Source organism: Cynara cardunculus (genome assembly GCF_001531365.2).
Source record: "Cynara cardunculus var. scolymus isolate 2C chromosome LG 4, CcrdV1, whole genome shotgun sequence".
Classification (NCBI taxonomy): domain Eukaryota; kingdom Viridiplantae; phylum Streptophyta; class Magnoliopsida; order Asterales; family Asteraceae; genus Cynara; species Cynara cardunculus.
The window spans coordinates 2,623,698-2,635,807 of NC_037531.1; the positions used below are offsets into that span (position 1 = coordinate 2,623,698).

The following is a 12,110-nucleotide window of genomic DNA, read 5'->3' on the forward strand; positions in this document are numbered from 1 at the left end:
GATTTAGAAAGCAGGGTAAGCTTAGCCCTCGTTTCATTGGACCATTCAAAATATTGGAGCGGGTTGGAAAGCAAGCGTATCGGCTTGAGTTGCCAGAAGAACTCACAAGTATCCATGATGTTTTTCATGTTGCTTATCTAAGGAAATGTCTCGGTAAACACGAGGAGGTGGTCCCATTAGCGGAAATCAAAGTAGACAAGAAATTGAGATACATTGAAGAACCCGAGGCTATCTTAAATCAACGAACGGTGAACTTGCGCAACAAGGTTATGGATCTAGTGTTGGTTAAGTGGAAACATCATCGTGGGCCAAATTGGACTTGGGAGAATAAAGAAGAAATGATGGCGAAATACCCGACACTGTTCGAGCAACGATGATTCCGAGGACGGAATCTTCAACAGGAGGAGGTATTTGTAACATCCACCTATTTAAATATGCTTAACTAGTAATTATAAGCATACCTTATGTGTTTATTTAAAAAAAATGCTAAAATGCTAAGTATACTAGTGAGCTATAAGTAGAACTCATAATTGGAATGAGATGTAGAAGGTAAGATTGGTGCTAACACCTCACAAATGACATAATTAGATAATGTGAGGGTTCAACATACAAAGTGCATTGCATACATGATAGTTGGGTAGGTATCTAGAGTGCCTAAATGAGAAAAATCAACCCAAAACTTGAAAGGAAGATCTAAATGGTGATCTAAATGTTGGAACACCTTTGAATAAGTTAATATGAAGTGTTAGAATTGTYRKAAGTCGAAAAAGTCGCGTAGATTGCATTTTATGCAAGTTTTTCAAATTACGGTATGATTTCGATAAACTACGTGCACAATACTCAATCGGGAGGTTTTTGATAGGGTGTTAAGGTTTGGAACKAAGTTTTGGACCTATTAAGAGTTGTTGGAGGTGTTGGAAAATTTTTACGGGATTCCGAACTCAAAATCAAAAACGGCAAATTTTCAAAGGAAAGCATAACTCGTACAAATATGAAAACTGCTGTTGTTGGGAGGTCTTTTATGAATTTTTTTTATTGTAAATTATAGATTATCTTGTTATGAACGCGTAGGCGAAAACCTCATCGAAAACGGAGTTCCAAGCGAAAAGTTATGCAATTTTTAGTGTTTAATGGTCAAAACGGGTACCCAGCCGGGTCAAACCAACCCAACTCGGGTTTTAGACATATAAACATGAATTTAGCCCCAATTCTTCCCCATTTTCATTTCTAAGCTTCTGTACTCTTTAAGGGAACCAAACTTGGGTGTTTTAGCAAGAAATTGGTGAAATTTTGCAAGATTATTGAAGGTATGTTTCCATTTTTGATAATGTATTCATTTTGAGTTCAAGAAACCATGAAATTATGGTTGCATGTTGAGGATTATAAGCTGAAATCTTGATATTGTGTAGGATATGTGATACAGAACTTATTATCTTGTGGAAATCATGATTAGATAAAAAGAAATAGTTGTGTATACATGATATGGTTTGAGAAAGTTTGACTTTTGATAGTCAACCTTATATGAAGATAAACTAGGTGAATGTTTAGTAAAGTAATGATGGATTCATGAWGATTTCAYATAAGTTATGGTAATATAAGACTAATATATGAATTTGGTACAAAATGGTTTGGAGTTTAACATGAAAAGGTGAAAAATAGTTATCTTCGAGTTTGAAAGTCTTGGTATAAGTTCTGTTTTAGAAAAATCGTATAAAATTATAGAAAAATCCTAAAAATATGTACAAATAGGCTATGGAAAGGTAATAAAAAGTTCTACAATTCATATTTGAAAGTCATTTAATGATTTTGAGTTTAAGAAGGTCAAAACAGGTCTGCAAGTAGGTGTTGTAAGAAGAAAACTAAAGTGGAAAACTTGAATTAAAAAGGGTTAATTTTATGTTATTGTTGTGCATTGTTAATAAGACTTTATATATGAACTCCAGGTGTTATTTAATCATAATTTAAGGCCTTGGAAGTGCTTTCCAACCACTGAGCGGGAGTTAGGATTCGATCTTTCGGTTTGGCTCCTGATTTGATCAACCGATTTCATTAATCAACATTGTGAGTTTATGTGGACATATGTGTGTACTTTGTGATTATATATGCTATGATGTTTTATTGTTTATCCATGATTCATGTTAGTTCTAGATTATCACCTCGAATTGGTCTTATTGCTTGTATTGTTTTGTGGTGTGTTTTGGGCGCCGATTGTCGATATCCCATGGAGTCCGGGTGAGACAACCGGAGGGGCTGCCATACTCACTGCCCAGTGGGAGCCAGGGGGTGAGTATAGGACTTTGGCATAATCCGGAAGAAGAAGAGCGGATTTGGTGTCAAGTCTTATGTTTGTGTGTGAAGTTAATTGGTATGTGACCTTGCTTGATCTTGAGGATGATGTTGATTATATTGATGTTCTTTTTCTATGTTGAACATTTTTTTGTGATTCCCACGTTCAAAGTAGATTGTTGTAAAGGACATCATGTGGTACAACTAAGTTGTTGTCGTGTTGTTATGCAAAATTTCTTTCGAGACCTTCTTTATTTCGTAGTATGTACGCTTATATAACACATTGTAACCACATTTTTCCACATAAATTCACTAAGCCATATAGCTTATCTTTTWRTGGTTTTAAYTTTTCAGGGCAAATTGGCAAAGGCAAAAACAAGGTCGGATGATCGATTAGGGACTGATGTGTAAAGCCTACTTTTGAGTTTAGGTATAAATTATACTTTTGGGTTGTTCATAGTATGTATATTTCGGGTAGACATGTCCCCGATGATTATGTTTTTGTTAGCTATGTATTTATTAAGTCTTAAAATTATGTATTTTGGGTTGTAAATCGATATCCCGCATCTTGAGGTTTTTGAAACTAAAATTTATTTAATGAAGGTTGGTAAGTGTTTGTTTTGTATTCGTGGTGTTACATCTGTTTTGTTTTTTTTGTTTAAATCTCAAGTACATGTGTAGTCCTAGATCGGTTCAACAGATCCCTTTAGATCCGTACTTTCCATTCTAGTCTATTATACTTGCTTCAATTCTTGATTGGTTGGTTAATCTTCTTCTTTCTGTTACTGCTTCTGGTAGTGTGCATCTTTGAGCTATATTTATTCAGATAATCCTGGGTTTCTTGGAATTCTTTTACTACTTCTAGGTTTGTTTTTTTAACCTCGATTAAAGTCCTTTTCTTCTATCAGTTTTGTTTCTCCTTATTTGATGTGTTGGTTGTTCTAGATTTCAATGTTAACCTATTATCTATTCATAAACTTGCTAGGGACAATAAAGTATTTGTAGGTTTTGATGAATCGAAGTGTTATTTCCAGGATTCGCTACGAAAGAATGTAATGGGGACTGGTAGTCAAGAAGAAGGTTTGTATTATTTTGATCAATGTTTTAACAGTGAGTCTTTTTGTATTCCTCAAAGTTCTAACATTTATTGCTTAGCTTCTGTCCAACTATGGCACAGCCGTTTAGGTCACCCCGCAGACCAAGTCTTAAAACTGTTAAAAACAAACCTTAAAATTGAGAATGTTGATTGTGGTCCTTGTGACATTCGTCACAAGGCTAAACAAACTAGAGAAAATTTTGAATCTAGTGTGCATAAATCTAAAGACCTAGGAGACCTAGTTCACTTAGATGTTTGGGGTCCTTACCATGTTCAAAGTAGGGAGGGCTATAAGTATTTTCTTACTGTTGTTGACAATTATATCAAGGATGTTTGAGTTTAATTATTAAAAGCCAAACATGAAGTGGAAAAAAACATTGTTATTTTTTATAATTTGATCAGTACCTAATTTGAAAATTTTGTTAAAATATTTAGGAGTGATAATGGGTCTAAGTTTATGAGTAAAAAACTAAGCGAGTTTTTTAAAAACAAAGGAATTTTACATCAAACGCCATGTGCTTAGAATCCCCAGCAGAATGGGGTGGTAGAACGTAAACATTGTCATCTTCTAAATGTTGTTAGGGCTCTTATGTTTCAGGGAGGAGTCTCCCTAAATATGTGGAGTGAATGCACTCTTACAACCATTTACTTAATAAATATACCTCTTTTGTGTTAAATGGTAAGTGTCCTTATGAATTAGTGTATGGATTCCAACCTGTTCTTGTTCATCTTAGAAACTTTGGATGTCTTAGTTTTACTGTCATACCTAATGTCACAGATAAATTTTCTCCAAAGTCTGAAAAGTGTGTTCTGTTAGGATATGCTAGGTCAAAAAAGGGTTACAAACTGTTCAGTTTGGAATCTAAAAGGTGTATTATTTCTTGTGATGTTAAATTCTATGAAAACATCTTTCCTTTCAAGATGAGGGTTAACAAGGTTGGTGAATCCAATTACGATGATATTAACAGATTAATTTTTTTTTGAATTCATTCATTGTTCTTCTAATAAGTTTGTGGATGACATGCCCAATGATGAGAATGGAGACAAGTTTGTTGGCCCTAATAACTATAGATTACTAGGTAGCCCAACCAGAGCTGCCAACGAGGAGCCTCTAGGCAGCTCAAACGAATCAATTAATCTAGACTCTTCAACTCAAGTTGAAAATACTAATGAAAGAGTTACCAGATGGAAACTCCTGTGTGGCTCTGATGAGGCTGCCAGTAATCAGCCTCATGATGAAAATCATTTTAATAGTCTCAATTCTGAGAGTAACTCTAGTATACCATCTTCTAGTCAAACGATTAGAAAGTCTACTAGAGTTTCTATGTTTCCGCATAAATTTGATGATTTTATTATCGAATGAAAGGTTAAATATGGTCTAGAAAAGGTTGTTAATTACTCTTTTATATCTTCTGAAAATCTACGCTTTGTTTCTAACTTAAAGAAGTCTGTAGAACCTAAAAATTTTCAAGAAGCATGTAAAGATATAAATTGGATTAGTGCCATGAATTATGAAATGGAAGCTTTGCATAGAAATGGTACTTGGATTATAACAGACTTACCTAAAGGTAAAAAACCCATAGGCTGCAAGTGGATATTTAAAATAAAGTATATATCTAGTGGGGAAACTGAAAGATACAAAGCAAGACTTGTAGCTAAGGGGTATAGTCAAAGAGAAGGTTTGGATTATAAAGAAACCTTCTTTCCTGTTGTAAAAATGGTTACTATTAGATGTATTACATCCTTAGTTGTTCAGAATAAATTGAATTTGTATCAATTAAATATTAACAATTCTTTTCTGTATGGAGACTTAAAAAAAGAAGTCTACATGTCATTGTCTGAAGGATATTATAATTCAAAAGATAAACATGTATGCAAATTAGTTAAATCCTTATATCGTTTAAAACAAGCTCCAAGACAATGGTATGCTAAATTGTCTTCTTGCCTTGATGAAAATGGATTTATTCAAAGCATAAATGATTACTCTCTATTTACCAAGAAAGTAGACTTTGTTTTTATTATTCTTTTGGTATATGTTGATGATATTGTTCTTACCGGAAATTGTGAATTTGAAATTGAAAAGGTAAATGTTTTTTTGAAAAGTAAATTTCTTATAAAAGATTTAGGAAAACTAAAATTCTTTTTGGGTATAGAAATTCTAGATTGTTTTAACGGTATTTGTATGTCTCAAAGGAAATAATGTTTAGATTTGCTTAATGACTTTGGCTATTTAGGATGTAAACCGTGTAATACTCCTATGGATATGAATTTAATTGTTACTGATTCAAGTAATTGTAAAGATCCTCCTTTAACTGATCAAATTGGTTATCAAAGACTTATTGGAATATTAATATATTTACTTGCCACTGACCAGATATTGCATTTGTTGTTCATTGTTTAAGTGAGTTCATGCATTCACCTACGCAATCTCATTTAAAACTTGCTCTAAGATTTCTTAAGTACTTGAAGCTGTCACCAGGTAAAGGTGTTAGCTTTACTAGAGCAAATTTTTTTACCTTAATTGCTTTTGTTGATGTTGACTGTGGTAAGTGTTTATCTTCTAGACGATATGTAACAGGTTTTTGTTTATATCTCGGTAATTCCATGGTTTCATGGAAAAGTAAGAAACAAAGTAATGTTTCTCGCTCTTCTGCTGAATCCGAGTATAGAGCTATGGCTTCTGCAACTTGTGAAGTCTTGTGGGTTCTAAAAATTCTTTCTGATCTCAATGTTTCAGATTTGTTACCTATTTCTTTACATTATGATAATAAATCTGCTATACACACACATATTGAAATTGATGTTCATTAAATTTGTGAAACTATTAGTAAAGGTTTGATTAAAGTTTTAAAAATCCTTTCCAACGAAGAACCTGTTGATATTTTTACTAAGGCTCTTGAGATTAACCATCATAACTACTTATGTTTTAAGTTACGGATGATTGACTTATTCAAAAGTGAAGATTGAGGAGGGGTGTTAAGAGATATGACTTTCTAATTTCAATCTTTACTCTTGTTGTATTTTTGTCAGCTAATAAAATTAAAGGGCTGAAACTGTTATTAAGGAAAAGTGCTGGTTTATGTTGAGGGACCGCGCCTCACTTTATGGAGAATATCAAGGGTAGCGGAGTCTTATTCAACATACTTAGAGTACTAATCTTGCAAATATTAGCTTTATATATAAGCTGGGTCTTTTTTGGCTTTTAGCTCATAAGATACGACCATTTTCTTCATATCAGTTTTAGATTTCTCTCTCAAACACTTTGTCAATCTTCATACTTTTGTTAACCGTTTTGGTTAATAATTCTTAGATCTAGGGTTCATTGTTTACATTTTGTGTTATAATAATTGATAACATTGATTAAGAATTTAGTTCATGTTTTTGTTTAGTATTGTAGTTTTGAAATTATAGGAATGAAAAGTGTTATAACCATCAAACCACGTATGACGAAGACGAAATTTGTAATTTACTCTAAATTATATCCATTTATACAAAATGCATCAATAGATTACAAATTTATGGATATTTATACAAGAGGTGATGTGAACATATTAGACTTGTTAAAACATCGAGTTATAATAAAAACTTACATGTTAAATCATTTTTGAAGGAAATGCGTCATTGTATAGATCTATTTACGAGCTGAAATACAATGGATTTGTATGAAACTAATCCAATCATCTATTTGATATTGGATTTTGATTTCTAACGTTTTGTTTCGATTTTTCAAGTTAATTCATTTTTGGTCCATGTGGTTTGCCGATTTATGAGTTTCTATGGGTTTCTAACACAGAATACCCTTGTAGTATGCAATTTTGTGCAGATTTGCTCCCTCCTACTAACTTAGGCTAAAAAAATATGTATTTTCCTTTTGTGTTTGCATGTGACCACCAAAAGCAAGGAGTTAGACCACCGTCAGTGCAATCACGCACATAACATGCAACCATATGTACGAGATCGACCTCCATCTTCGGTGCTATTTTTCATCCCCCTTCTTGTGATTTTGCAATTTCTCTAGAAACCGCAATCTCCCTCCATGGGAAATTCCCCAATTTTGAAATCCCTAACTATTTATACTTCCCCATTCTCATTTTCGAAAAACTAATGGAGCAACAAATTATAATTCTATCACAATATTTTTTCATCCAAATCAGAAAGCAAAACCTTACTATTTTCATCTCAATTTGAAAATAATTGTGAAATTCTATAATATGTTAAGAGCAAAGAACTCCATGCGTTCGATGAGAATTACAGGCCTCCTCTTGTTTTCAGTGAGAAGTATCTCAAACCTAAACGGAACCACCTTCAACTGATAGCTACTGGTAAAAAACCTCAATACCGATGATTTTATTAGATTTGGAACCGTCTGATGATTCAACATGAATGTTGCATTTGTAGATCAAAATCAATTTTCTATATTGGTATGTGAATCAACTTTTGCCCTTAATTCCTTTATGTACCAAAGTTATAATTTGACCTCCTTTCATTCTTTATATTTTCTCATATTTTTTACTTTTTAAAGCTCACCCATGTAATTCCCACTCATTATCTTTGTTCCTTAAAGCTTGCCCCCCTTCCTCATATCTCTCTCTCTCTCTCTCTCTCTCTCTCTCTCTATCTTTGTTCCTCAAAAGCTTGCCCCCTTCCTCATCTCTCTCTCTCTCTCTTTGTTCCTTAGAGCTTGCCCCCCTTCCTCATCTCTCTATCTATCTCTCTATGTTCAGTAGCTGCCAAATGCAAAGGAAACCCAACTCCAGTTTAACATTTTAAAGAGAATTAAAGAAAGACACATACAAGTTTAGAGAGAGAAAGAATTGAAGATATAGAGAGAGAGAGAGAGAATATTGTTTTGTAGGTTTATGTGTGTGATTCAGTGTTTGCATTTGATCTCGTGCGGTCATGGATGGTGGTGATGATCGTTTCCACCACAGGCCTAACTTCCCCTTCCAATTACTTGAAAAAAAAGACGACCACGTTGTTTGCTCCTCCTCCGCCACCACCACCAACTATCCTTCACTCGCCATCTCCACCGACACCAACCACAATAACCTAAATTCTACACTTCGATCCAACTCCTCCACCCTCCTCACAACAGCAACAACCACCGCCACCGCCGCTACATCATCCACCGAGCTCTCAAAGAAACAACCACCCAAACGAACTTCAACCAAGGATCGACATACAAAGGTTGACGGTCGTGGCCGTCGTATCCGAATGCCAGCCCTTTGCGCCGCCCGAGTTTTCCAGCTAACTCGTGAGCTAGGACACAAGTCTGACGGAGAAACAATCGAGTGGCTACTTCAACAAGCCGAACCCGCTGTCATCGCCGCCACCGGCACCGGAACCATTCCGGCAAACTTTACTTCACTCAATATTTCACTCCGGAGCTCCGGTTCCAGTATGTCGGTTCCTTCTCAGTTCCGCTCCAGTTATTTCAACCCTAATTTTACTCTCCCACAAAGAAGGAACCTCTTTCCAGGTATTGGGTCGGATAATTCGTCTCTGAATTTCGGGTCGACGACAATTCTAAATCAGATGATACAAGCAAAGCAAGAAATACGAGATAATTCAGTGGAGTTATCAGAATCGCCGGAGGAGGGCATGGGGAGGAAGCGTAGACCTCCAACGGAGCAGGATTTGTCGTCGTTGCATCAGCAACAAATGGGAAATTATTTACTTCAATCAAGCTCAGGAGCCATGGCAGCTAGCCACGCTTCCATACCGGCTAATTTCTGGATGGTCGCTAATTCTAACCAACATCAAGCAATGAGTGGCGACCCTATTTGGACTTTTCCAAACGTCAATAACAGCTCCTTATATAGAGGTACCGTTTCTAGTGGGCTACATTTCATGAACTTCCCTACACCAGTCGCACTTTTGCCAAGTCAGCAAGCGGGAATTAGCGGTGGCAGCAGCGGCGGCGGCGGCGGTGGTGGTGGTGGTTATAGTGAAGGACAACTAAGCATGCTTGCAGCTGGTTTAAACCCATACCGGCCTATATTTGCATCTGAACAGCAACCGGGTGGTTCTCAATCCCACCACGACGGAGGGCACGGTGGAGAGGATCGGCATGACACCAGTAGCCACCACACGTAGTGGAGTCCCGCCACCGGTGATTATCCCCGTTAAATTTGATGCGTAAACACACGTGAGGTTTGATTTGTTCCTGAATTTTGGAAATTTTAAATTTTAATTGTATTTTTATTTTTATTTTTATTTTCATTTTCATTTTGTGTGACAAAAATATCAGGATTTTTGAAGAGATTTTTAACAGGGTGTATTGGCATGGCATGGTATGAAATTATTAACTATAAAATAAATAAATAAAGAAAGAAAAAAAGGTCCCATTTTCGTCTTTTTGGATGAATTTTTGTACTTTTGATCATTTACAAAAAATATATAAATAAATAAAAAATGTATGGTGAACGTGTAATTTAATAATTATCTTCTGCATGCTTGAATATATTTTAAAGCTTATATTATAAATAATTCCCAAATTAATTTTTTTTAAATAAATAAATTTAATGTTTTTTTAATTAAAAAAAGTCCATCTTTTAGCCTTATAATTTTCAACCATATTTAATTTGCTAGGTCAATTTTCTTGTTTTAAAGGGGTATTTGTGTCATCTTGTTTCTTTTTTATTTTATCGTAGGTAACTCTATAACATAGTTAAAATATTGTAATTTTTAAAGTTGAGAATCATTATGTATTTACATAGAGAATTCAAGTTGTTTATGGCTTCACGACTATCAATATTTTCTTATTTCTCCATTCAATCATCGTGATCTCAGTCGGTACAAATTTTCTTCCATACGTCTTTGTAAAATGGAGATTCAATTTCGATTCATAATCTTCAAATTCAATGTAACTTGCTTGTATTCTCATGATTCAACATCTAATACACAATATATATATATATATATATATATATATAGGGGCCTAATCAAATGAGAACTAATTAGTTTGTGGTAACTGTGAGAACCAATATTAATCACAAATCAATTAATCACAAATCAATAGATAAATTAGGAAATTTATAATTTTGGCAATTTTGAATTAAAATATTAATGCAAGGATATTTTTGGTATTTTAAAACTTTCCTCCCTCCTCTCTTCTCTCTCCGGCCACCGTCCTCCGGTGATACTACAATGGTATCACAATGTATCATATATGTGCTTGGGTATCACATTGATGTCGTTTGTGTGGTCGATCGATGATGTAACACAGTGGTATCACTATGCATCTTATATATGATTAGGTATCACAATGTATCTTTTGTTTAACAGAGTCAATATTTTTAGGTATCATAGTGGTATCATCGGAGGACGGTGGCCGGAGGCCGGAGAACGGTGGCCGGAGAGAGGAGAGGAGAGAGAAGAGTTTTAAAATACCAAAAATATCCTTGCATTAAGATTTTAATTTAAAATTACCAAATTTATAAATTTCCTAATTTATCTATTGATTTGTGGTTAATATTGGTTCTCACAGTTATCACAAACAACTCAGTTCTCCCCTGAATAGGCCCCTATATATATATATATATATATATATATATATATATGAGCTCATTCAAGGAAGAATTGATTAGTTTGTGGTAACCGTGAGATCTAATCTCAACCACAAATCAATAGTAAATTAGGAAATTTATAATTTTGATAATTTTAAATTAAAGTTTTAATACAAGGACATTTTAGGTATTTTCTCTCATTTTTCGTCTCCTCTCTATGCCCCCGTCCTCTGTCCTCTTCTGGTGATACCAATGTGATACCTAAAAATATTGACTATGTTAAACAAAAGACACAGTGTGATACCCAAGCACATATAAGATGTTTAATGTGTTACATCTTTGATCGACCACACAAACGACCTCAGTGTGATATCCAAGCACATATAAGATACAATGTGATACCACTGTGATATCACAATAGGACGGAGGACGAGAGACGGAGAGAGAAGAGAGGACAGAGGAGAGTCATAAAATGTCCTTCTATTAAAATTTTAATTCAAAATTATAAAATTTCCTAATTTATCTATTGATTTGTGGTTGGGATTGAATCTCACGATTACCACAAACTAGTCAGTTTTCCATTGAATGAGCCTCTCTCTCTCTCTCTCTATATATATATATATATATATATATATCTCTCTCTCTCTCTCTCTCTCTATATATATATATAGAGAGAGAGAGAGGTGAGTTATTATGTAACTTTTTACATTTGTATAACCAATACAATTCAATCTCAACCGTCCAATTCATTTGATGAATATATGATTTCATAAAAGTTTTTATTATTTTTTAAGTATAAAATATTAATCATAATTAATGAACTCTAGTCATCTTCCATAACTATTAACGTCATAATAAATGAAATCTCATCATTTCCATAAATATCCTATTTAATTGAGTTGTATTGGTTGTACAAATAGACATAGTTGTATTTGAAATATACCCTATATATATATATGTATATATACAGACTTGGGATCATTAGAGACCAAGGTTTTTTCGTGAGACCCGTAAAACAAATTCTCAACTATTGGATTAGATCTATAATTTGAACAATCATAATCATAAAATTGCCACGAGACTTCTCAATAATCATAAAATTGTTACCGTGCAACTTTAGACCGTTAGCTTATAAAGTTGATCAATAAACATAAATTGGTGTTACGGGTCTAACGAAAAATCATGGGTCTTACGTGAACCCAACCCTATATATATATATA

At 34.1% G+C, this 12,110-nt stretch overlaps 1 protein-coding gene across 1 annotated transcript; it reads left to right on the forward strand.

The window, feature by feature from the left end:
• The first annotated feature begins 8,281 nt into the window (after positions 1-8,281).
• LOC112511821 (transcription factor TCP14-like) lies at positions 8,282-9,583 on the forward strand. The gene has a single exon (XM_025117612.1). The coding sequence runs from the start codon at positions 8,282-8,284 to the stop codon at positions 9,476-9,478; it is 1,197 nt and encodes a 398-aa protein (XP_024973380.1). The 3' UTR covers positions 9,479-9,583.
• Positions 9,584-12,110: the final 2,527 nt, after the last annotated feature.

Coding starts and splice junctions, on each gene's coding strand:
- LOC112511821 (XM_025117612.1), top strand. CDS start 8,282: ATGGATGGTGGTGATGATCGTTTCCACCACAGGCCTAACTTCCCCTTC.